Source organism: Mustela erminea, chromosome 19 (genome assembly GCF_009829155.1).
Source record: "Mustela erminea isolate mMusErm1 chromosome 19, mMusErm1.Pri, whole genome shotgun sequence".
NCBI lineage: Eukaryota > Metazoa > Chordata > Mammalia > Carnivora > Mustelidae > Mustela > Mustela erminea.
The window spans coordinates 5,882,887-5,906,289 of NC_045632.1; the positions used below are offsets into that span (position 1 = coordinate 5,882,887).

General features: G+C 56.1%; 1 protein-coding gene across 1 annotated transcript; it reads left to right on the forward strand.

Annotated features, from left to right (window-relative positions):
- The first annotated feature begins 976 nt into the window (after nucleotides 1-976).
- POLD1 (DNA polymerase delta 1, catalytic subunit) lies at nucleotides 977-23,276 on the forward strand. The gene is made up of 27 exons (XM_032325776.1): nucleotides 977-1,209; nucleotides 8,198-8,400; nucleotides 8,741-8,854; nucleotides 10,462-10,608; nucleotides 10,711-10,836; nucleotides 10,906-11,074; nucleotides 11,161-11,242; nucleotides 11,317-11,446; nucleotides 11,953-12,119; nucleotides 12,430-12,534; nucleotides 13,936-14,076; nucleotides 14,156-14,266; nucleotides 14,674-14,865; nucleotides 15,047-15,135; nucleotides 15,203-15,319; nucleotides 15,504-15,617; nucleotides 15,925-16,072; nucleotides 18,794-18,889; nucleotides 19,002-19,139; nucleotides 20,015-20,190; nucleotides 20,499-20,651; nucleotides 20,786-20,888; nucleotides 21,646-21,778; nucleotides 21,868-21,981; nucleotides 22,351-22,403; nucleotides 22,499-22,596; nucleotides 23,085-23,276. Exons 2-27 carry the CDS (start codon nucleotides 8,199-8,201, stop codon nucleotides 23,188-23,190), a joined length of 3,324 nt encoding a protein of 1,107 aa, XP_032181667.1. The 5' UTR covers nucleotides 977-1,209; nucleotide 8,198; the 3' UTR covers nucleotides 23,191-23,276.
- The last annotated feature ends 127 nt before the right edge of the window (nucleotides 23,277-23,403 follow it).

Genomic DNA, 23,403 nt, shown 5'->3' on the forward strand with positions numbered 1-23,403 from the left:
CTCTCCCTGTACAAGGTGAGTTGGAGCCCATTGAAGGACAAAAGAATTTTCAGTGGCTGAAGAGACCCGGGCTTTCACTAGGCAAAAAAAATACTTGCTGAAGCCACTTGTGGGCGGGGCACTGAGCTGGCCCCTGTGGGGTTGCAGGTGTTATTCACCCCACAAATATAAATGGGGCACTTACTATGTGGCAAACACAATCCTAGGCACTGGACACATGGGAGAACAAGCTAAAATCCTCGGAGGTGGCTACCAGTCAGGGCTGGCAGTGGGGGCACGGACGGGGCCAGCTAGAGTGTAGAGCCACAGCGTGTGGCTGTGTGGGGACCTAGAGGTAGAAGGCAGGCAAGTCCTCACAGGATATTGCGGCCCAGCGGGGACATAAACCAAGATGTGGGGGCGGCTTGGCCCCCAAATTGAGGGAAGGGACATGCTGAGTCTGGAAATGGAGAGGCTCTGGTGAGTTCAGTCCGGTCAGGCTGTGGTATACTCTTAGTTCCTCCTTACCCTGGGCCAGGCTCTGAGCCGTCCCCGCAGTGAGCTGGGCGGGTAGTCCTGGCTAAGGTTGAAGGGGGTGCCGCTTGGAGGGATGGGCTGGGTACTGAAAGGTGTGTTTTCTGGAGCGGGTCGGGGGAAGGTGACGGGGGAAGTGACTAGTTAGAAGCAGTTGTCCCTTTCCAAGCAGTGTGCCTGGCGGCCCCAGGTGACGGATAAGGAAACAGGCCGAGAGACAGGAGGCTGACCAGACTTCCCCTCCACAGGGAGGGCAGATCAGGTGGCCAGCAGAACGGCGCCCAGGAAGTCCTCCCGACTTAGCCTCCGACAGAAAGCAAACCTGCTGGCAGAGGAGGTGCGCTGCGCGGGCGGACGGGGAGGCGGGGCCAGGAGGACAGATGCCGGGGATCCGCGAAGGTACCTTAAGGAGGGGGCGTGACTTGGGAGCAGTCGCACCTCTCCTCAGACGGGGCGGAGTTTGGCAGGAATTTATGGAAAACGGGAGGAGGCCGCGTCCCAAATTGGCAAGACGGGGCGTGGCCTAGCGCCAGTCGAACGGAGGGGCGTGGCTCCGATTCCCTATGGGGCGTGGTCTCGCCCTACTTGGGCGGAGGGGCGTGGCTCAGCTCGGCGCGCGGCATCTCTGAGTCTGCGCGCGCCGGAGTCAGGGGTCACGGCGGCGTAGGCTGTGGCGGGAAACGCTGTTTGAAGCGGGTGAGTAAGGGGAGTAGAGAGATTGCAAGGATTCGGCTGACAAGGAAGGAGGGTGGAGGAGCTGGGCATGGAAGCCTTAGAAAGGGTTACGAGGGTCATGGAGGCGGGAGAGATCCCTTTGGCTCGGGGGCGCGGTGTACACGGGCAAAGGCCGGTGGTCGTGGGAGCGTGCGCGGGGGCGCGCGGGAAGATGAAGGGGTCTGGGGGGGCCCTCGGCGTGCGGTGGGTGCTTGTGCTGGGTGCCTGGCCCCCGGGGCGAACTGGGGAATGCACTCTGGAGGGTCTTTGGGGCGACGGGACCCCGGACGCATTGGAGGACTGAATGGGTGCACGTGGGGGCATGGTGTCATCCTTTATTCACTAAATACTGAGTACCCTGTGCCAGGCACTGTTCTCGAAGCAAAGGCTACAGCCCGAACAAGTCAGAGAAAGTCCTTGCTCAGGGAGAAGACAGACAGTATACAAGTGATAAGTATTAATGATAAAGCCGTGCTTTCGGGGTTTGATATATTATACGAAATGAAATAAAACAGGGTAGCCAGTTTCTTTAGCTGGGGTGATTTCAAAAATCGCTCCTCTGGGGAAGTGACATTTGACAGAAAAGTCAGTCATGTGAAGAAAGCCCTGGACAGAGGGACCATCAAATGCAAAGGCCCTGAGGCAGGAAGAAGTTTGGTGTGTTTGTAGCTGGAGCCAAGAAAAACAGGTGAGGTTAGAAGACATGTTGGGGAGCCCGATCCTTGTAGAGGGCGGTGTGGGGTTTGGCTTTTATTCTAGCTTCCCCAGCGAGCCATGGGGGCTTTTGAGCATCAGAGCAACAGGAACTGCCCTGCATTTTGAGAAAATCAGGCTGCTGAGTGAAGATGGTGTTGTAGTGGGAACAAAAGTGGGGGGAGGAAGGCGGGTTAGGAGGCGAGAGGGATAGTAGATGGCTCAGACTGCAGTGCCGTCTGTCAGTCTCAAGTTGTCTTTGGGGTTTGAGCCGCAGGGTATAAGGAAGAAGAGCTTAGAAGGCTGCGGTATGTGGTTTGAGCGATAGGTTGGATGGAGAAGGCTGAGGAAGAGCGGGTTTAGGGCGCCACTCTGAGGTAGCAGTGAGTGGGCAGGGTGATGCTAGTTTTTCAGCTTTATAACCCCACCTATATGTGCTGGGAACCTATGGTGACCTGTCTCACCCCTTCTTGCTGCATGTCACCACCCAAGCCTCCTGTACCCTGGAGAAGGTGCCTTACTCGATGATGGCTTTTGCAATGCCCTTTCTTCTCTTCAGGCCTTCTTTCAGTCAGCTGTGCTTACGTCAGGCCCTTTGCTGGGCACTGGGGAGCCGATGATAATTCAGTTTGGTTGGTGGAGGATAGGAGATCTCAGTCCAGAGTGCTCTGAACTGATGCGAGACAGCGCTAGTCTTGAGGTGAGAGAAGCAGCAGGGGCTCAGGAAAGACTTGTGGTGTTGGTGGTCCTCAAGAGGAGTCTAAACTGACGCAACTCGAAGTGGCCCGTGTTCCAGGCCCTGTGCTGAGTCATGCTGGGAACCCGACTTGAGCGAGACCCTGGCCCTGTTTTTGAGGTACTCATAGTCTGAAGTAGTTCCGGGTGCAGTGGGTGCCCCAAGGGGCCAATGAGTGGCCTGGAAGAGTTGAACTGGAGCGGAGTCTCTGTGGAGGCCGAGGAGTAAAGTGGCTGGAAAAGGGGGTGATCTCATCCAGCAAACATGTCCCAAAGTCAGGCCCTGTGCTGGGCACGTGGCTCATGTTCCAGCAGGGGGAGACAGACAAAAAGCAATGTACAAAAGAAAGCTGCAGAGGATCTTAAGAGAGCCAGAGGTGCTGGGAAGTGGTGAGACTCAGGTCTCCTAGAGCCTATGAGATTTGTAGGTGGAACAAAAATGTGGTCTGAGGGGACGGGAGAAGCTGGAGTGACACAATGTTGTTGGGATGAGAGCTGCCCTTTGCTGAACTGGGGGAGACTGTGGGGAGTTTGTAGGGAGCAGGTTTGCAGGGAGATGAGGGGCCTGGCTTTGGAGTATGGGATGCAGAAACAGACATCCTCATGGTGAGCATCTGCCTCTGTTAGGCAGGAACCCTGGGGAGGATTCTGTGCCAGAATCTGGACGGGGAGCCCGGTGAGCATAGAGGTGGCAGTGAAAGCCGGGGGATTGGGAGAGATGGGATGAGAAGACTGAGGGAGGGAGCGTCACAGAAACTAACATCTTAGGCAGGGCCCACTCAGCATTGTTGTCTGTTTGCCAGTGAAGGGTCCAGAACAGGAGAGATCACCGTGTTTCCCCAGCTCCTGTCCTGTGCCTGGGCAGCTGAGAGGGCACACACAGGGGTCTTTTTCCTTCTCCCATGCCCTCCAGGTCTCTCCCTGCAGGTTGGAACTCTGTGTGTCTCTGTGGCCTCCAGGCTTTTTCCTTCCTGTGAGATGAGCCACCTGTAGAAACAGTTTGCATTCAACAGTCACAAAAGGAGAGTCTGTCCCAAGTCTTCTGTCCTGTGCTGCAAACAGCCCCATTGTTCACTGACGAACAGGCGGAAGTTTAAGCGGAAGTTTAAGCACAACGTGATACAGCCGCATGGTGAGGAAGTATTCAGACCTGAAAGGCAGACAGGACACACTGACCTGTGCTGTGTCACAGGTAGACCTTGAACACATTATCCTAGGTGGAAGAAACCAGACTCCAAAGGGCATGTATTCTAAGGTTCCTCATATAGGAAATGCCCAGAATGGACAAATCTGTAGCAATAGACAAAGTAGCTTTGTGGTTGTTTTGGGCTGGGAGAAGTGGGGTGGGGATGGTCTGGGGTGAGGGTGATGGCCAAAGGGGTGCAGGGTTTCATTTTTGGGTGATGGAAAGGTTCTAAGATTGGCTATGGTGATAGTCACACAAGCTCTGAATATACTAAAAGCCACTGAACTCTACACCTGAAACGCATGGGGCATTTGGTATGTGACTTCGGTCTCAATAAAACTGTCCTATTCTGTTCCTTGCACCCCCACCCCTGCCCAGGGAAGCCAGTGTTTCCAGTTTATGACCTATCTTTCCAGAATTAGGCATTGAAAACAAACATGCTTTGGAGCGCCTGGGTGGCTCAGTTTGTAGAGCATCTGATAGTGACCTTCAGCTCAGGTTGTGATCTTGGGGTCCTGGGATCAAGCCCCCTGCTGGGCTCCCTGCTCAGCAGGGAGTCTGCTTCTTCTCCCTCTGCCCCCTGCTCATGCTCTCTCTCTCTCTCAAATAAATAATTAAAATCTTTAACTTACCTACAACTGTCCACTTGAGAACCTGTGGATTTCACTGTATGTCAATTCCACCTCAGTGAAAACTGGAAAGCCATAGTTCTGCATCTAGGGGTTTATGCTAGAGATATACTATCACATATGAAAATCTGCATGTACGAGGTTATTTCCAGAGCACTATTTGTGATCACAAAAGACTGGAAACCACCTAAATGTCCCCACCTGGGGGACTGTTTAAATAAACTACATTAACTCTGTTCCGTGGAATATTACGCAGCTGTGTAAAGGAATGAGGAAGCTCTCTATGTACTGATGTGGATGGCTCTCAAAGACCTATTGTTAGAGAAAGCAAGGTGCAGAATGGTGCACTTACACTGTTATCTTCTTGTAGTAAAAAAAAAAAAAGAGTCTGGGGTGCCTAGGTGGCTCATTGGGTTAGAGCCTCTGTCTTCAGCTTGGGTCATGATCCTGGGTCCTGGGATCAAGCCCCACATCGGGCTCTCTGCTCAGCGGGGAGCCTGCTTCCTGCCCCCCTCTCTCTGCCTGCTACTCTGCCTACTTGTGATCTCTGCCTGTCAAATAAATAAATAAAGTCTTTTTTTAAAAAAAAGTCTAAAAAATGTTTGCCCTGATGCTTCCATTAGGAAACAATCAAACCAAGGTAAGGATTGGACTGCAAAACTACCTGTCGGGAATCTTCAAAAATGTCAATGTCACAAAAGGGAGCAGGAAACTTTTTTTAAAAGATTTTATTTTATTGGTGCTGAGCCACCCAGGCACTCCTGAGGTTAACCATTTAGTATGTTCATGCCTCCACCACCTCTGTCTACTTCCAGAACATTGTCATCCCCCCAAAAGGAAACCCCATGCCCCTGAGCAACATTCCCCATTCCTCCAGTGTGTACTCGTGTGTCTGGCTTCTTCCAAGCAGCATGCTTTCAAGATTCGTCTGTCCTGTGTGTCTATCAGTAGCTGCCTGCTGTCTAGCACTGAGAAGTATTTGCAACAATACATCCCCCGTCAGTTCAGAATTTGTCTATGCTGTATTGGTTAGGGTCTAGGCTAAGTTGCTGTAACAGAGACCCCACAGCACACAGTGGCCCAAGCAAGACCCAAGTATATTTCTCCACACAGCTGCCCTGAGGTAGGCAGCTCTGCCCCCAGTAAGTTGTCGAGGGGCCGGGGTTCCTTCTGTCTCAGAGCCTTGCATTCCCTGCGGTGTTGTCCATGCCCCCGCAGTCAGGGTTGGTTCGCCACCGCTAGATCCACATGCCAGCCATTGAGAAGGGGGAAGAGGCTATAGAGGCAAGCTTCCTTTGAAGGTTGTCTGGAAGTTGCACGCCTCCCAGTCATTCTTTCCATGGGATAGCTCAACGATGTGACCGTCCGTAGCAGTGCACCCTGGGAAATGTAGTCTTGGGCTGGGCTTCCTGTGGCAGACTGGATATAGGGTTGGGTGGGAGCATTTATGAGATCCAGAGATGTCAACTGGAAGCCAGGGCAGCTGACCTATCTACTCCCCACTGGGCCTGGAGTCTGCCCTAGGTTCCTATAATCTCTCTCCAGGCCTAGATGCTGGGAGACATGTACTTTTTAAAAACTTCTTTCTCAGGCACCTGGGTGGCTCAGTTGGTTGAGCGACTGCCTTAGGCTCAGGTCATAATCCCGGACTTCCAGGATGAGTCCCTCATCGGTTTCCCAGCTCCTTGGGGGAGTCTGCTTCTCCCTCTGCCCTTCTCTCTCATGCTCTCTCTCACTCATTCTCTCTCAAATAAATAAAATCTTTTTTAAAATTTCTTAAAAAAAAAAACTTCTTTCTTTTTTTAGAATAACTTTACTTATAGGAAGATCAAAAGAATAATAGTACAAAGAACACCTGTATGCCCTTTACCCAGTTTCATGTCTTTTAACATTTCCCTGTCTTTGCTCTCTTTGTTTTGTGATTTGCATGTGCTCAGGCAGAATATTCTCTACCTGAACCTTAGTGAAGTTAGCAACCTGAATGAGCTTGAATACTGTCTTTGGTCAAACCTACCAGAGGATATGTACTTTCATGTCACTACATCTTGTCAAAACATACTGCAAAATAATTTTTTATATGTTGCAATCAAGAAAACATATAAACAGGGGCACTTGACAGCCTCAGTTGGAAGAGCACACAACTCTTGATCTCAGGGTTATGAATTCGAGCCCCATGTTGGGCGTAGAGATTACTTAAATAAGTTTTTTTTTTTTTTTTTTTTCCAAGCAGAGAGGGGGAAGCAGGCTCCCCGCTGAGCAGGGAGCCCAGTGTAGGGCTCGATCCCAGGACTCTGAGATCATGACCTGAGCCAAAGGCAGAGGCTTAACCCACTGAGCCACCCAGGTGCCCTCTTAAATAAGTTTATTAAAAAAAAAAAAAAAACGAGAAAACATATAAACATGTAAATTGCAGCCTCCTTTTGGTTTTTCGTTGTGTTTGCTACATTGGATCCTGGATGGGGGAGAGTACTATAAAGGGCATTTTGGGGGACAGTTAGAAAAATTGGAACATGGACTCTTTGTTTATGTTGTTATTGAGTTGTTGTTAAATGTCCTGGATTTGATCATCACACTGTGCTTGTTTAAGGGAATGTCCTTAGACTGCCTGGGTGGGTTGCTCAGTTAAGCGTCTGCTCCAGCTCAGGTCATGATCTTGGGGTCCTGGGATCAAGCCCTACATCGGTGGGGGGGAGGTTCCTGCTCAGCAGGGACTCTGCTTGTCCCTCTCCCCTTACTCACGTATGTGCTCCTCTCTCTCTCAAATAAATAAATAAAATCTTCAAAAAGAGAGAGAAGTGTCATTTCTGACTGGTGCCTGGCTGGCTCAGTCAGTAGAACACGCCAATCTTGATCTCAGGGTTGTGAGTTCAAGCCCCACATTGGGTGTGGTGTACCTACTTTAAAAAAAAAAGAGGAAGAAACAATGTCCTTGTCTTTCAGCAATATATGCTGAAGTATGCAGGGGTTAAGGGGCATGGTATCTGACTGACAGGCAGCTAACTCAAACGCTCAGGAAAATAGATAACGTGCTGACGTGTGCATATTACGAGTAGGGGGGCTGATGAAGCCAGTGTGGCAACAAATTGATACTTGGGGATTCTGGGTGAAGGGTAAATAGTTCTGGCAATTTGGAATATTTCAAAATAGAAAGGGCTTTGGTTTGGTTTTGTTTTGAAGGGGGATGGGAAGCCTCTCAATTGTTCTGGGCTGGGAAGGGACCAGATCCGATTTGTGTTTCAGGATGCTGCCTGGCACCCAGCACAGTGTGACTGGCCTAATAGTCAGCTGCCCAGTTGTTTGTAGAACGGAGGCCTGGGCAGGTGGGGAGATGGGTGGGTGACGGCGTCGGAGGCAGAGGTTTATGGTAATGAGAGGGGTGTGCTAAGGACTGGGTTTTTGGGGGTTGTGGGCAAGAAGCCAGGTGAAGGATGCGGAAGGTTTGCGCATGTGACTAAAGGGTTAAACTGAGGTGGGGAGTGGGTTGTCATTATAGTAACATTATAGTAATTATAATGACTATATTATGACTATAATAATGACTATTAATGACAACATATACTATATGTAACATATAGTATATGGTGGTTTGGCACAAGAAATGTGCCAGCACCCCATGATCATGCTACTCCCAGGGCCCACCAGGGAACAAAAGGCTCCTGGCCATGGTGGGTGCATGGGGGGCCATGAAGAAGACAGGAACCCTCCCGAGCCCTGACTTGCCCGGCAGGATGGATGGCAAGCGGCGGCCAGGCCCAGGGCTGGGGGTGCCCCCGAAGCGGGCCCGTGGGGGCCTCTGGGATGAGGAGGAGCTATGTCAGCCATCCCAGTTTGAGGAGGAACTGGCGCTGATGGAGGAGATGGAGGCCGAGCACCGACTGCAGGAACAGGAGGAGGAATTGGTGCAGCCAGGCCTGGATGGAGCAGCAGATGGTGAGACCCAGAGTGGGAACCCCCTGCACCCCCACACCCATCCTGCCTGTGAACCGGGTCAGCCATAGAGCTTGCCTGTGACCTCTGACCTCTGGCCCACATTGTATCCCTACAAAGTGCTAACCTTTGACCCCATGCTAGTATGCCACCTTTGTTGCCTACAGCTCCAAATCTGACCTTGACTCTTGACCCCATAATCTCTCCTGAGTTACTTGCCTGAACCAGAGCGCCCTATCCACCTGACTTCCCTTTCATACATCAGATGCCATGTGGTCATGGGCTGGGCTGGGGGACCACAACTCCATGTACCCTGCTTGTCTTCCCTCCCCTCCCCACCCAGGGCAGTTCTCCCCAATGGCCATAGATGCCCGCTGGTTGCGGCCCACACCACCCCCTCTGGATCCCCAAACAGAGCCTCTCATCTTCCAGCAGTTGGAGATTGACCATTATGTGGGTGAGCTTGGTGGGCAGAGGCCTGGTGGGTGGGAGGTGGGGCCTTGGGCTTTGAGGGAGGAGATGGACCCACAGTGCCCACATAGGTGACCAGGGCTGTGGGTGCCCAGAGGGGCAGCAAGAGGGGAAGGGGGCCCAGGTGTCCCACAGGGCTTCTTGGAGGTGGGGAGTATCTTCCAACTGAGGCCTGAAGGTAAGAGCTGGCTCCTTGCTAAGGCGAGACACATGTGGTTTGACGTCCATCCATCCCTCTGTCCATCTGGTATCAGTCAGGAACAGCTGAGGATCTGCACTAGGATAGGCCCTATTTCAGTGAGATCAAGTCCCTGTTCTTCAAGGCTCACCTTCTGGAAGGATAGGCAGAAGAAAAAAGGAAATGGAACCTCGGGTGGCCATGAGGGTTATGGAGGGACATGTGGTAGGGCGGAGGTCCCAGACTGCACATCTCCGAGGTCCGAGGACAGAGAGGTCTGGAATGTTTGAGGAACGGCCAAGAGACCATGGTGGCAGGAGCAGGGGGCAAAGATGGGGGGAAGGGGCAGCATGTGAGGCCCTGTCTGCCCAGGCAAGGACGTGGGGGCTCCATTCCGCATGGGCGGGAAAGCCTTTGGCTCTGCAGAGATCACGCTGACTCGAAGGTTAGTAAGGCTCCCCTGTGAGAGAGTGAAGAGACAGGCGACTGGCCAGGTGGAAACGTCCACCATCCACATACCGGCCACAAAACCAGGACCACGAATATGGTCTCAACAGTCAGAAAACAGTCCGGTCCAGGAAGGGACAAAACACTTGATCAGACAGTTCACTCAAGGAGAGACTGTGGCTGTCAGGGTGATGCAGATGACAGCCACCACGAGACACAGCACATCCTATTAGAAGAGTTCACACCCACACATGGACACCAAGGGCTGACGAGGATGTGGGCCAATGGATTGCTTGCTCACGCCCTCCCCGGGGGAATGCTATGGTTTGTAGCCCCTCTGGGAAATAGCCTGGAAGTTTCTTAGAGTTCAGCCTACTCTTTTTTCCTTCTCTAGCTTTATTGAGATAAAAGAGTTAAGTCTACTCTTTTCTTAGGACCAAGCAATTCTACACTAGATATTTCCCCTAGAGTGACAGGAGCCAGTAGACTGTGTGGTCCCATGTATGTGGACAGTCTCAAAACGACAGAAGTAGAATAATAGAAAGCAGACAGACCACGAGGGCCTGGGCTTGTGGTGGGAGGGGGTGTGATGAGGAAAGCACATCTCTCAGGAGCTGTCTGGAGTGACAGACCTGTCTTGTGCCTGATTTTGGTGGTGGTTCCACAAATCTACATAAGTGTATTAGAGCTGATAAAATTGGACCCACAAAGTCAGTATTATTTTCTAAAAGGAAATACTTTTTTGCAAAAAAGGACTCCCTCTAGCTCTACAGTGGCAAACGGACTGTAGGGACAACGGTGGAAACGGTGGCTAGCGGGGAGGTGGTCGGGGCAGAGTGAACAATGGGCAGACGCACTCCAAGATGCAGGAATTAGGGGCTGAGTTCCTGGCCCAGGAGGATCCTGGGGAGGCAGGCCTTTGAGGAATCTGTGGGGGTTGCCCCTGCCTTATCCCATGACACCCCCAGGCCCAGCACAGCCCCTGCCTTGGACACCCCAGCCGTCCCGCAACCCCGTGCCAGTGCTCCGTGCCTTTGGAGTCACCGACGAGGGCGTGTCGGTCTGCTGCCACATCCAGGGCTTCGCACCCTACTTCTACACCCCGGCGCCCCCTGGTGAGTGGCCCTGACCCACCAGACCCCCTCTCGCCCCTGCCCATCTGGAGGCCCCCGCCCGACCCCACCCCCAGTGCTTCTAACAAGCTCTCCCACGGCCAGGTTTTGGGCCCGACCACCTGGGTGAGCTGCAGCGGGAGCTGAATGCCGCCATCAGCAGGGACCAGCGTGGAGGGAAGGAGCTCATGGGGCCGGCAGTGCTGTCCGTGGAGCTGTGCTCCCGGGAGAGTGAGTGCTGCCCATGGGCCAGGCGGGTCGGGGTCCCTCCAGGCCGGTACTAGCTTCCTCTGTCCACAGGCATGTTCGGGTACCATGGGCACGGCCCCTCCCCATTTCTACGAATCACCCTAGCGCTGCCGCGCCTCATGGCCCCTGCCCGCCGCCTCCTGGAGCAGGGCATCCGTGTGGCGGGCCTGGGCACCCCCAGCTTCGCACCTTATGAGGCCAATGTCGACTTTGAGATCCGGTACGACCCTGCCTCTCTCCAGCCTCCACCCCTGCTGCCCCCCACCGCCCGGCCATCTTCTGCCCACTGATCCTCACCCCCTCCAGGTTCATGGTGGACACAGACATTGTCGGCTGCAACTGGTTGGAACTCCCAGCAGGGAAATATGTCCTGAGGTCGGAGGGGAAGGTATGGGGCTCCCCAGGGGCAGGGGGGCCACAGAGCCGGGATTCTGCAGTCACTGACAGGCCCCATTCCTACAGGCCACACTGTGTCAGCTAGAGGCAGACGTGCTGTGGTCTGACGTGGTCAGTCACCCGCCAGAAGGGCAGTGGCAGCGAATCGCACCCCTGCGCGTGCTCAGCTTTGACATTGAGTGTGCTGGTCGCAAAGGTCTGTCTCCAGGGCCCGGAGCTCCTCCTGCTCTTGCTTCAGATATTGGTGACATGCTGGTCTCCTCCCAGGAGTCCCCATACTTGAGCTCACTAAGGGAGAAGGGAGTAAACATGGAGGTGGACAGGTCGTCGTAAGATTCTCCATTGAAGGAGGATGGTGGCGGACAGTGACAGGGCAGCTCAGACAGGTGGGCAGGGAAGGCCTCAGGGGTGATGAGGCAAGCCTTGTGAAGAGGGATGAGGAGCCTCCCCCAGCACGCACGTGCCTCTGCAAAGAATAGCAAGTGCAAAGTCCCTGGGGCAGGACTATCCCAGTCTGTGAGGGACAAGGAGAGGACCAGGAGCTGAAGAAAGGGGAAACGGTGGGTTGCACGTAGTCTCTAGGCAGTGGAGGCAGAGGGGAGTAGACGGTCTGGGGAGATTCGGAGGTGCAGCCACCCTGATGTGTCATGAAGGGAAAGGAGGAGCCCGGTCCCCTGTATCCCCTTCTTATTCCCTGTGCAGGCATCTTCCCTGAACCTGAGCGGGACCCTGTGATCCAGATCTGCTCACTGGGCCTGCGCTGGGGTGAGCCGGAGCCCTTCCTGCGCCTTGCACTCACCCTACGGCCCTGTGCCCCTATCCTGGGCGCCAAAGTGCAGAGCTACGAGCGGGAGGAGGAGCTGCTCCAGGTGGCTCTTGTTCCGTTTCCCCTCATTTCCTCAGAACCCCCCACCCGGCCTCCACATCCCAGGCTGAAGGCCTCTGGATGCTGAGACACCTGGTCCACAGCTTCAGACCCCTTCACTTTGCAGGGGTGAACATTTCCCCTCTGGGTTCTGTGTTATTTTCAGAAGCACCTGCTCAGTCTTTCTACAGTGGGCAGGAGAGTTCTAGGGTTGTTTTGGGGAGCTTCTGGAATGTTCCAGGAGTGGGGAGGACCCATGCCAGGGGGATGATCAGGATGACAACCAGGGTGACCCAGTGTGCTCTCACCCCCAGGCATGGTCAGCCTTCATTCGTGCCATGGACCCCGACGTGATCACCGGCTACAACATACAGAACTTTGACCTTCCGTACCTCATCTCTCGGGCCCAGACTCTCAAGGTAGGGCAGGCAGGTCGGGTAGGCTTATCCCACTGGGGGCTTGAGGGGTGGGCAGCCACCTGCTCCTTGCTGCCTTCTGGCTTGTGGCTCTGTCCCTGGCGGGTGGCCCGCCTTGCCCTGTACCTGCAGCCCACCGCCCCCAGCGGCTCCAGGGACCTCACCGAGAACCTAGCTCTGGCCCCATCCCTGCCCTGTTTGAAGTCCAGAAGGTGATTGTGGCTTTTGCAGAGGCAAGGAGGGCATTTATGGTTAAGTAAGGAGGGGCTTGTGTGTTTGAGGGGCAGACTGAAATGTGCAAGGGTATAGCATCTTCCAGACTTCAAAATATGTCAGCAAAAATTAAGGAACAGCCGGGGGAGGTTCCTCGAAGCGTATGGCAAAGCTTTGATATGAGGAGACACAATTCAGCTCACAATGGAGGTCATATTGTATTATTTCTTTCTTTTACTTACGTTTGGCCAATTTTGTAATGAGAAGTAAAAATCATGTTTGGGGCACCTGGCTGGCTTAGTCATTAGAGCGTGCAACTCTTGATGTCAGGGTTGTGGGTTCAAGACCCACACTGGGCATGGAGCCTACTTAAGAAAATCGAATGCTATAAAAAAAATCACGGGCGCCTGGGTGGCTCAGTGGGTTAAAGCCTCTGCCTTCGGCTCAGGTCATGATCCTAGGGTCCTGGGATCAAGCCCCACATCGGGCTCTCTGCTCAGCAGGGAGCCTGCTTTCTCCTCTCTCTCTCTCTGCCTGCCTCTCTGCCTACTTGTGATCTTTGTCTGTCAAATAAATAAATAAAATCTTTAAAGAAAAAAAAAGAAATTACGTTTATGGCCTTCAACAGCGCCAGGAAGTCCATCCTGGTCAGTTCCTCATGGGACACTGCTCCTCTCCTCTCTGCCCCTCTGCCCTGCCACTCCACCAGCTCAGGCCTCTCCTCTCTACCCTGGCCCTCCCTCCTTCTCCTCCTGGGCCCCTGTCTCTCCTGATCTCAGGCCTAGCTCTCTGTGCTGCCCCCTGCTGGGCTCCCAGGTAGCTCTCCCCAGGCCCCTCACCCCATGCACACAGTCTCCCCACTGAGCTCAGCATCATCCCCAACTCTGCCCCTCCTCCAGCTGCCTATCTGAGGGCAGCTCCCCAGCCACAGGGTGCCATCTGTAGCCTCTCAGCCCTGCAGCCATCAGGCCTCTGACTATCCCTGTCCTGACCTCCTGTCTCTCACCTCCAATCCCTGCCTCCCTGGCCGCAGAGGGCTTTTCTGCATCAGAACTGCTCCTGCTTCCAGGCTCTCCGCGGGAAGAGTGTGGCATCATGGGTGGCATCGCGGCCCTGGGATGGGGGTGGGGGTCCCCGATCTGGGCCACGGCTCCCATGCAGCCTCACCCTGCCGGTGGGCTTTGTCCTCAGGTGCACACGTTCCCCTTCCTGGGCCGCGTGTCTGGCCTCCGCTCCAACATCCGGGATTCGTCCTTCCAGTCCAAGCAGACCGGCCGACGGGACAGCAAGGTGGTCAGCATGGTGGGCCGCGTGCAGATGGACATGTTGCAGGTACATGGCCAGGGTGGGGTGGATGCCCCCCTCACGGGGCTGCTGGGACACAGGGCCCACCATGCACCCCCTGCCTCAGGTGCTGCTGCGTGAGCACAAGCTCCGCTCCTACACACTCAATGCCGTGAGCTTCCACTTCCTGGGCGAACAGAAGGAGGACGTGCAGCACAGCATCATCACCGACCTGCAGGTGCCTGGCCTTGGCCTTTGACCTCTGACCCCTGTACCTCCTGCCCCCACCCTACCCCCCATCTGACTCTTCTGTCGACTCCTCTGACCTTGGCCTCCCGCCTTCCTGACCAGGAGGCTTTAGCCTCCCAGCTGTCCTGACCTTCACCTTGACCTCTTGGTTTTGACTTGTGACCTCACCCTACAGGTGTAAGTCCCCACTCCTGCCCGTTCACAGGACCTCTGGCACTGCATCCTTTATCCTGCAGTCCCACCCACATCTCTGGTCCACACTTGCTCTCCAGACGGCCCCCTCCTCCCTCTTACCCTGTCAGCTCCCCAACCTCCCCGCTTCCCACTCTGCACCCAGACCCTTGCCCTCTCCCTGACGCAACCTCCTCCCCTGATGTCACCTGTGCCTATCCCCAGAATGGGAATGACCAGACGCGCCGCCGGCTGGCGGTGTACTGCCTCAAGGATGCCTTCCTGCCCCTGCGGCTGCTGGAGCGGCTAATGGTGCTGGTCAATGCCATGGAGATGGCACGAGTCACTGGCGTGCCCCTAGGCTACCTGCTTAGCCGTGGCCAGCAGGTCAAGGTCGTGTCCCAGCTGCTACGGCAGGTCAGTGGGCGGAGCCAAGGGTGGGCCGGGTCACAACACCCTCAGCAAGTCCCCACTCCCGGCCTCTGGTCACTCTCTGTGTCTCCTGGGAGGTGACACCTGGGTGCCCTTCCATGTTCCTCCTCTTTCCTCTTCCTGTCTGCTCATGCCTGCCTCCATTTCCTGACTTCTCCCCTCCTAGGCCATGCGCGAGGGACTGCTGATGCCCGTGGTGAAGACAGAGGGTGGCGAGGACTACACGGGGGCCACAGTCATCGAGCCCCTCAAAGGGTGAGGCCCTGTGGCTGGGTAGGGGCGGCTTGGGATTCCCAGGGCTGACTCCTTCTTGACCCCCCAGGTACTATGATGTCCCCATTGCCACCCTGGACTTCTCCTCTCTGTACCCATCCATCATGATGGCCCACAACCTGTGCTATACCACGCTTCTGCGGCCTGGGGCCGCCCAGAGACTGGGGTATGACCCCCTCTTCATCCTGTGTACCCCAGGCCTGCCTGTGAGCCAGCTTCAGCCAGGACAGAGCCGGGAGCCCAGAAATAGTGGAGAGGGGAGATTCGAGAGGTGGGGAGAGCCTGAAAATCTAGAGAAGGAAGTGATGGGGAGGCCCGGTTCATGCCGTCCTCCCCATCCTCCTACCCAGGCTGACTGAGGATCAGTTCATCAAGACACCCACAGGGGATGAGTTTGTGAAGACATCAGTGCGGAAAGGGCTGCTGCCCCAGATCCTGGAGAACCTGCTCAGTGCCCGGAAGAGGTGGGTTCTAAAGCATCACACCCACCTCTGTGCAGACTTGCTCCTCATCAGTCCCTGTCCTTCATGGTCACCCCAGAATTGCCATGTCAAACTTAACTGCAGTTGTGTGTGAATTAGAACAAGACACCCCTCCAAACAGCTCCCATTTGCCTCCTCTGCTGCGTGCCTCTGTGCAGTGCACAGCCTGAACAAAGGTACATGGCACCGATTTCTAGAAAGGCACCCTAACCAGAGCCCAGCCCCAGCCTCTCCTCTCTCCCTGAAACCTGGGGCACTGCATCAGTGGCCTTTGCTTCTGTCCTTCCAGGGCCAAGGCTGAGCTGGCCAAGGAGACAGACCCCCTGCGTCGCCAAGTCTTGGATGGGCGGCAGCTGGCATTGAAAGTGAGTGCCAATTCTGTATATGGCTTCACTGGTGCCCAGGTGGGCAAGCTGCCATGCCTGGAGATCTCCCAGGTGAGTGCTCAGTTGCCTCAGTAGGTAGAGGGGAGCAGACAGTCCCTCCCTAGGAGAACCAGGTCTCTGTATGGTGGAGGTTGCAGTGCCCCAACTTGCTGAACATCTCTGTGGGTCTGGCAGGTGGTGAAACAGATGAGGGTTCCTGCCCTCCAGCAGCGTGCAGCCTCATGGGCACACAGATGGTGACAGCCGTAAATGCATATAGGAAGGTGGTTGGTGCCAGGGGCTCTGCAGATAGATGAAGCAGGAGGGAGGGGGAGTGGCAGGGTGAGCAGAGGTTTTTTTTGTTGCTCATTCGTTCCATTTATCATAGTCCATCTGACAGACCCCACCCGCCTCCTCCCCTGGTGCCTGTAAGGGTAGGGATGCAGAGGGCAGGTTCCAACCAGCTGGATGGGCAGAACAGGGCCCATGGGGGCTGGGGCGGTGCTGGAGGCCGACCAGTAGCACACCCAGGCTCTGACGCTTCACGTACTATGTGAGCTCTGTCGCCGAAGGAGCCAGTGTGAGGGTACTCCTTCCCACCCCAGCTGTCTGGTGCTTGCAGGCTGCTTGGTCAGTGCCCTGCTCAGAGAGGGGATGCGGACCGAAGACCCCTCAGTGGGGTCCCAGGCCTGTTTACCAGAGGCAGCTCTGCTGCTCCGATGGAGAAACATCCACGCTTAGACCACAGAGGATCTGGGTCCAAGGTTCTGCCAAGCTGGGATCAGTGCCTCAGCTTATGGCCTGAGAGAGCCTTAGAAAGGTCTTCCTGTCCAGCTCCTTGCACTGGGGTTTGGGCCTCAGCACATTTCAAACTTGATTGCCCCCTGCCATGGGAAGCTCCCTCTGTACCTGGGCACTATGTCAGTTCTCATGTGGTTCTGCATGGAAGACTTGGAAGAACTGCCAGTAGCTGGGCTTTTGGGTGGGAGAGACCTGTGTACACTCCCACGCACCTTCAGTCCCAGAGCCCCCAAGATCACGCTCCCATCCAGTGATCCACCAGAAGGCCTCGAATTTAGAACCTACTCATGATTATGACTTTAATACAGTTAAGGGGTAGGGATTAAAATCAGCCGAGGGCAGGGTGTCTGGGCGGCTCAGTGGGTTAAAGCCTCTGCCTTCAGCTCAGGTCATGATCCCAGGGTCCTAGGATCGAGCCCCTCATCGGGCTCTCTGCTCGGCAAGAAGCCTGCTTCCCTCCCTCTGTCTCTGCCTGCCTCTCTCCCTACTTGTGATCTTTTGTCTGTCAAATAAATAAATAAAATCTTGAAAAAAAAATGTTTAAAAAAATCAGCCAAGGCAAAGGCACAGAGCTTCTAGTTGTCTCTCCCAGTGGAGTCATACAGACAGTGCTCATTTCTCCTGATACTGGTGTGTGACAATGTGTGTGGAGTGTTTCTCACTAGGAAAGCTCACCCGAGCCTCAGTGTCCTGGGTTTTTATTGGGGGTCAGTCACATAAGCATGGAACCTCTGTGTGACTGACCTTTGTTACTTGGTCTCCAGACCCTGCAGACAGAGATCAGGCTGATACCATGTGGCTCCAGGCCTCACTGTGAGTTATGTTAGTACAGTCCAAGGTCCTAGGTGAACAAAGACACTATCTTAGGTAGGATGTTCCAACGGCTTAGAGGTTTCCTCTAAAAGCCAGGCCTCTCTTTGGCAAGGTTCATCCCATAGTGCATCCACCCACACTCCTCTCATTGAATGCCTTCCAAAGTCCCCTGGGACCTCCCCAAGTCTACTTGGTGGAAAGATGTGGATGATCGTCTGTCAGACTCCAGCCGGAGAGAGGAGAGGTCAGGCCTGGAGGGTTTGGCTTTCCTTCCCCTGAAGCGCCCTCATTAGGACTATTGCTTCCTGGTCTGTCACTCTGTCTTTTCCTTCTTCACTCTTTTCTCTGTCCCTCTGTTTTATCTGTTTCTTAGTCTCATTTCTTATTGTTGTCTCTCAGGCTTACAAAAACAAAACAAAACAAAAAAACCCATGGAATCATTCCAGGAAAAGATGAAGGGAAGAAGGAACACAAAAACAGGTGGAACACACAGAAGGAAGATAGTACAGTGATAGATGTAAGCCCAGAGAAGATCAGTAATTATACTAAATATAAGTTGCCTAAACACTCCAGTTAAAAGAGATCTCTGACTGGGTCCAAACAAACCAAAACAGAAGAGTCATACCCATTTCTCCTTGGTGTGTGCCCCTCTAGCCCCCCACTGCCCCAGCTGCAGCTTCCTGTAAAGTAAGACTGTTGGAAAGTTTCTCCATGAGGCAAGCACAACTCTAACCCTGGGGGGAGGGGGCACTTAACACATAGGGTCATTTCCTGTTGCCCAAAGATGTGGGGTGGCACTGCTGGCTTTCGGGGAGGGGGCCGGAAGCACCAGTGGTCCTGTACCTTGGAGAGCTGCCTGCAGTGTCGCCACATGTCATAGCCCCTCTGTGGAGGGAAACACAGTGTTGATGGCCCCTCCAATCTCAGGCTTGCCAACACGCACTTTTTGCAGTCATTCCTCTTCTGTGCCCAGAGCTCTGGGCCAGGGACCCAGTTCTTTCCAACAGACCCTTAAGGAGCAGCTTAGTAGCCCCATTTTGTAGATTTGCAAATCAAAGCTCAGAGGGTCAGAGTCCCTTGGCCGAGTCTACGCCCCCAGGAGGTAGTGGAGGTGGCAGCCTGAGCCCATGAGCTGTAGATGGCTCCGGGGCCCTCACTGCCTGGTTCTCTCCCTGACAGAGCGTCACTGGGTTCGGGCGCCAGATGATTGAGAAAACAAAGCAGCTGGTGGAGTCCAAGTACACAGTGGAGAATGGCTATGGCGCCAACGCCAAGGTCAGAGGCTACCCGACCTGCTGCCCAGAGATGGGCCTGGGACTGTTGGGGGATTCCAGGGGGCTGGCCCTCTTCTCCCCACTTCCTCCCAGTCACACAAACCCCTCCCCAGGTGGTGTATGGTGACACTGACTCAGTCATGTGCCGATTTGGTGTCTCGTCTGTGGCGGAGGCAATGGCTCTGGGGCGGGAGGCTGCTGACTGGGTATCGGGCCACTTTCCCCCGCCCATCCGGCTGGAGTTTGAAAAGGTAAGTCAACCTCCCTTAGGCTTGGAGTAGCCAGGTTTCAGAGGATCTCTGATTTTTGGGGCCTGCAAAGTGTAAGAAGGCATTCACATGAGGTTCTCCTAGTATGTCAACATCTGGAGAACCCCAGTGTTGCTCGGGGTCTCTCCTTTTGGGGTGCCCTGCTCTGGCTACTCTGGGTATCCCATTCTCCATGTTCATATGCCCATTTTTGAGGAATTTTGCTGCTTGGATTGTCTCAAATTTGAAAACTTCTGACACCTTGGGCTTTGCTACACAGGACGGTGTCTGTTTTGTGAAAACCTTGTCAGTCTTCAAGCATCTCTGGTGTTGGGTGTGGGAGCTACCTTAGGTGCTGGGGATCCTGATGGGGTGAATCCTGGATTGTGGTGCCATTGGCCAGTGCTCCTTGGAACTCAGGAGGAATCAGGCTGGGGTCTGGGGACACACCCTGTATGCTCTTTCCGAGGTTCAAACTTAGGGTCAGGTCTTGGGTATACCTGCTCTCAAATTTGGAGCCTCCCAATTTTGAGAAGCCCCTATGTCAGGGCTCACTCCTGGGCCTAAGTCTCAGCTCCTTGAACCCCTGTCTGCCTCAGGTCTTTCCCAGATCTTAGATGTGGGGCTGTCCAGGCTACACCCCCATGTCTGGGTCTTGTGCTTTAGGACATATCTCTAGGTTTATCCCAGTCTCTATTTCATGTCTGAGGCCCTAGAATGCTGAGGGTGCCCCTGGGCTCAGGTGCTGGAGTCTTAAGGTCCATGTCCCCCAGTGTCCCCATCCCGCATGGCACAGATCAGCCTTGTGTGTCCTCAGTTTCTGAGGGAAGTCTCAGGCCTCTGGAAGTCTCAGGTCTCAGCCGCGGGTCCTCCTCCAGGTCTACTTTCCCTACCTGCTCATCAGCAAGAAACGGTATGCTGGCCTGCTCTTCTCCTCCCGGCCTGATACTCACGACCGGATGGACTGCAAGGGCCTGGAGGCCGTGCGCAGGGACAACTGCCCCCTTGTGGCCAACCTTGTCACTGCCTCCCTGCGCCGCCTGCTCATCGACCGGTGGGTGGGATCCCCTCCCCTGAGACCAAGGAGTCCCGGCCGCCAGCCCCCTCCTCCCCTGGGGACCCAGGTGTCAGGCCCAGCTCGTCTTCAGTGGTGGAACGGTGGAAAGAGTGTGGGGTGGGACAGCTGTGGGTCTGGGCCCCGCCTCAGCCACCTTGCAGCCTGTGGCCTGGCCGCATCCTTCCCTGCCTTGGGCCTCAGCCCCCAGGGCACATCCTGGCCCCCCAGCCTTGGGGGTGGTGGAGGTACCAGCCTGGCCCTCAGCAGCCGCTGGCAACACCCCCCACCCCATTCCGGCCCTGCAGGGACCCGGCGGGCGCTGTGGCCCACGCGCAGGACGTCATCTCTGACTTGCTATGTAACCGCATTGACATCTCCCAGCTGGTCATCACCAAGGAGCTGACCCGCGCGGCTGCTGACTACGCCGGGAAACAGGCCCATGTGGAGCTGGCCGAGAGGTCTGCCCCGGGGGGTGTGCAGGACCGCCCAGAAATAGCCCCTCTTCTGCCAGCTGGGCACCACTTCCTGTGCCCCCAGCTACCCCTGCCAGCCCACCTGCCCTCACCGCCTGGCCTCCCCGGTCTCCCCGCAGGATGAGGAAGCGGGACCCCGGGAGTGCGCCCAGCTTGGGCGACCGTGTCCCCTACGTGATCATCGGCGCTACTAAGGGCGTGGCTGCCTACATGAAGTCCGAGGTCAGGCCCACCTGGGCTGCCCGCTCCGCCCAGCTCCCCTCAGCTCTCACTTCTGCTTTCCAAGCCTGGCGGGGAGGGTGTTTCCCTCTGTGGGCCCCATAGGGCCCTGAGAACCGCCCCCAACACACCCCTGGGAGTTGGCTCCATGATACCTTTCTCCCAGGCCTCCTGTGCCCTCTGGAGGCCCCCCCACCCTGTTATTCTGACCCCCCCTCCCTCCCCCTGCAAAAGAAGACCCAGCCTCACTGCACACTGAGTCTCACCATCTGTTTCTCTGTCTGTCTCCTTGGTCCTTGCTCTGCAACCCATAATTCTCTAGGATTCATGTCCTCCCTCTCTACACCCTGATGGCCAGTGACCTCTGACCCCCACAACCCTTTCCTCAGTCTCCAGGTCTGGTCCCGCCCCCTCATATCTTGGCTTCTGGCCTTTGCCTCTAGCTACTGTACACCTTCATGCTCCAGCTCCAATAGGTGACCTCTGATCCTTGCTTGGTATAACCTGAGGACCCCCACCCATGGACCCCAGCACGGATCACAGCTCACGGCCAGGGACTGCGTTGGGGTCTCCGACACCATCCTGGATCCCTGTCCCCCTACTGATGCCACCCCCTGCAGGGCGGTACCTGGGTCCCATGACTGCCCCACATCATTGCCCACCGTCATGACAGGGAGCCCCACCCCATGGCTTGCAGTGCCCTTTGCCCCACTGCCTGCTGAGGACCACAGCCCCAGCCCCTCGGCCGCTGTGTTTGCAGGACCCCCTCTTTGTGCTGGAGCACAGCCTGCCCATCGACACGCAGTACTACCTGGAGCAGCAGCTTGCCAAGCCACTCCTGCGCATCTTTGAGCCCATCCTGGGCGAGGGCCGTGCCGAAGCCGTGCTGCTGAGTACTCAGGGGCAATGCCCAGACGGGAGCAGGGGGGCACCAGGGGCCTGTTGGGGGGGGCCTGGGCCCACTGCCTGCGCTCACCTGCAGGGGGTGACCACACACGCTGCAAGACGGTGCTCACGGGCAAGGTGGGCGGCCTTCTGGCCTTTGCCAAACGCCACAGCTGCTGCATTGGCTGCCGCACCGTCCTCAACCACCAGGGTGAGCGCCAGACTCCAGCCCTGACCCCAGCCCCTCCAGGGGACCCCAGTACTCTACCCTCCACCCTCTACCCAGCTCCTCTATCACTGAGGTTCCCAGCACCCGCCGTCCCAGGTGGGAGTGCCACCCGGATGGGCCTCAGCCCCTGGGCGGGGGCTCCTGTTCACAGGCACCCCCTGGAGGGTCCTGGGCCCCCTGCCCTGGGAGTTCCCCAGGGAGTTTTCCCCCACACACTCGCTCCCTTGTTCTCTTGTCTCTGGGGACTTTCAGAAGCCGGGATGGGCAGCGGGTGGAGAAGGGGCAGGGACAGGGCAGCTCGGGCTCTGGCTGGGCCCCAGCTCCCCTGTGCCGACCTACCCCCTCTGCCAGGAGCCGTGTGCAAATTCTGCCAGCCTCGGGAGTCTGAGCTCTACCAGAAGGAGGTGAGGGGCGAGGTGGGGCGGGTGGGGGGTCATGGGGATGGTGAGAGGAGGGCAAGGCGGTGGCCCGGGCCCCCTTTCAACTGTCTCACCTCCAGGTGTCCCACCTGAATGCCCTGGAGGAGCGCTTCTCGCGCCTCTGGACCCAGTGCCAGCGCTGCCAGGGCAGCCTGCACGAGGACGTCATCTGCACCAGGTATGCAGGCCCTCCCTGCAGGCTCCCAAGGCCTGGGGACCGCAGCCCCAAATGGCTGATGTTCTGGGTGTCCCGGCCTCGCTGCGGGGAGGACGCTGCTCTGGGGGCCAGCATCTGCCCAGGAAATGGCCACAGTTCTCTCTCTTCTGCTCTTTCTCTCTCTCTCTCACACGCATACATACATGCACGCACACACACATGCACCATGGCCCAGCCCCCTCCCCCAGGGCGGGCCAGGCTTTCCCCAGGGAACGGGTGGGCGGGGCTGGTTCCCACGCCAGGTGACAGGTGATATACGGCTGGTGGAGCCCAGTGTCCCCGCGGGTGCCCGCTGTTACGGTTCCCCCCATGCCCGCTGAGCAAACAGCCTGCCCCTGAGGGGGGTTGGGTGGGCAACAGGCGGGGGCCAAAGTCCTGGGAACGGCCCGGCCCCATCACTGGGCTGGGCAGCGCCCCAGTCCTGACCCTGACCCCCACCCAACCCACAGCCGGGACTGCCCCATCTTCTACATGCGCAAGAAGGTGCGGAAGGACCTGGAAGACCAGGAGCAGCTACTGAGGCGCTTTGGCCCTCCCGGCCCTGAGGCCTGGTGACCTCTGACCCCTGCAGTCTTCTCACCAGGGCTGGGGGGGCGGGGACGGTGTTGGCAGAGAATTAATAATAAAGTTCAGGCCTTTTGCTTCCTGGTGCTTTGTGGTCTCTGGTGGGTGAGGTCCACTGTCCTGAACCCTGGCCCAGGTGGGTCAGCTCCACTCAGTGGGGTCCCCAGACCCCAGGAAACCCCTGCTGACTTCCTCACCTTCCCT